The sequence below is a fragment of the Poecilia formosa genome, unplaced genomic scaffold (assembly GCF_000485575.1).
Source record: "Poecilia formosa unplaced genomic scaffold, Poecilia_formosa-5.1.2 Scaffold906, whole genome shotgun sequence".
Taxonomy (NCBI): domain Eukaryota; kingdom Metazoa; phylum Chordata; class Actinopteri; order Cyprinodontiformes; family Poeciliidae; genus Poecilia; species Poecilia formosa.
Window position 1 is genome coordinate 58,335 of NW_006800845.1, and position 2,148 is coordinate 60,482.

The following is a 2,148-nucleotide window of genomic DNA, read 5'->3' on the forward strand; positions in this document are numbered from 1 at the left end:
TTTATGTAGCTTTAGTAGCTCTTTCATTTTGTGTGTATTGAGTTTTTAATAAGTGCCACAGAGGCTGTTTTGGTTGCCTGAGTTTTATGGGACAATTTTTTCCTGATTTCTGCATGTAAGGAAATGATTTGATATGGTGCAGTTTGAAGCATTGTGTCACCTCAAAAAGTAATAATAATAATAATAATAATAATAAATAAGACCAGCGTGCTTAGTGACTACGAGGCGATCACGAATGCTGCTCCTACATGGGGTGAACCATCGATCTAACTAATGAACATATAAACACAGAGCCACTCGCTGGGCAGCCTGTGTGAAATGTAGATGCATGCTGCACATAATTCTTTGTTCACAAAGATATATAATTCTTTCACTGCATGCTTAACCCACACATTTAAAAGCGCGACGATATTACTGGTAAACATTGAGCTGCACAAGCAGAGCAAACGCGGTGGCTTTTAAACGTGACTCATACCTTGATGAAGAATCCTCCAAAGAAACATGAGTCCTCACAGGGGTTTGATATAAATGCCAATACAAGACATATTCCTAAGTCTGACGAAAACCTTTGCTCTTTTTGATAACAGGAGTGTCAGAAGAAACTGGACCACAAACTGTCCCTGGATGCCTACCTGCTGAAGCCTGTACAGAGGATCACCAAATACCAGCTTATGCTTAAGGTACAAACAGACAGAATTGGTAATCCAGTACTTGTTCTCTATTTGGACATAAGAACACTTAACTTCACCAGTTTTTGCTAAATAGCTAGCTATGAATTTGATAGGCATTAAACTCATGTTCAGGTTATTGAGAAGTACTTTTCTTGGAGGTTGTATTCACATTCTAGCCCCTACTCTTTGAGGAGATCCTTCACTATTTGGTCTGACAGTTCTTTACAACTCAGACAGGAAAGCCCACAAAGACGCATACCCAATTAGCTGTCAAAAAAGTAATCTTTTTCTAAGCTACCACATCTGTTTAGCCATAGTCAGTAGTTTACTTCACGGCTCTTTGACGCGCCATGAAGGGATCCTTGTTGTTAAAGACAGTTTCCAGTATGAGGGGCCGTTTAGGGCAAAAACTATGTTTTATCTCTCACACACTACTAAAAACTCACACAAAATACAAAAATTGTGCATACACACTACTAAAATATCACACACGCATACAATTTTTCTCTCACATGCATACACAAAATCATAACATTGTGCATACATACTACTAAAATATCACACGCATACAATTTTTTTCTCTCACAAACACAAAATACTAAAATTGCACATACACACTATTAAAGTATCACACGCATACAATTTTTCTCTCTCACAAACACAAAATACTAAAATTGCGCATACACACTACTAAAATATCACACACGCATACAATTTTTCTCTCTCACAAACACAAAATAATAAAATTGCACATACATACTACTAAAATATCACACACAAAATTTTTCTCTCACACGCATACATAAAAGACTAAGATTGCACATACAAACTAATAAAATATAGACTAATTTTTGTATGTGTGAGCAGTGATGGCACAGTTGCTTTGAAAAAGTATCTTTAATTGGATTACTGACTACTCCTTGAAAAAGTAACTTAGTTAGATTACTGACTACTTGATTTGGAAAATAACTAAGTTACATTAAAAGTAACTTTTTTAGTTACTTTCAGCAGCTGTTGACAACAACGCTCCGCCACCTGTGAAAATTACATTGAGCTTTGTCAATACTTAATTGCAAGTTATTTTATAATAGTAACATCAACAATGTGTCTCCACTTTATAAGGTTGAACTGAAGGGGAGATTATTTAATGGTTACAACAGTACAAAAAAAGTTTGTAATTTGTGTGTTCCACTATTGTGTGGAAAACTCTAAGAAGGATTTTAAAGGCCCCATCCCCCTGCCCCAGCCTCCAGGTTCTGCGATACGGCCCTGTATTTGTTGTCAGAGCACAGCGCACAGAGCTCCTGCTGCCGCTCCACAACTCAGATATCCTTCTGCACAGATTTGTGACACTTATCTTAATATTAATTATTATAATGGTGTTTAGGTGCACATCTTTACGGACACGTTCATTCGGGGCTGTTTTATTGCGCTGTTCAAATTAGTCTTGATGTTTGCAGTTTTCTGGAGCGCAACG

At 37.0% G+C, this 2,148-nt stretch overlaps 1 protein-coding gene across 1 annotated transcript in view; it reads left to right on the plus strand.

Annotated features, from left to right (window-relative positions):
* The window catches only part of LOC103132033 (guanine nucleotide exchange factor DBS-like), a 56,816-nt gene that overhangs the window by 53,030 nt on the left and 1,638 nt on the right, over positions 1 to 2,148 (plus strand). The window contains exon 19 of the mRNA XM_016667109.1: positions 588 to 680. Within this exon, the coding sequence (XP_016522595.1) occupies positions 588 to 680 (93 nt within the window). The remainder of the gene's footprint in view (positions 1 to 587; positions 681 to 2,148) is intronic.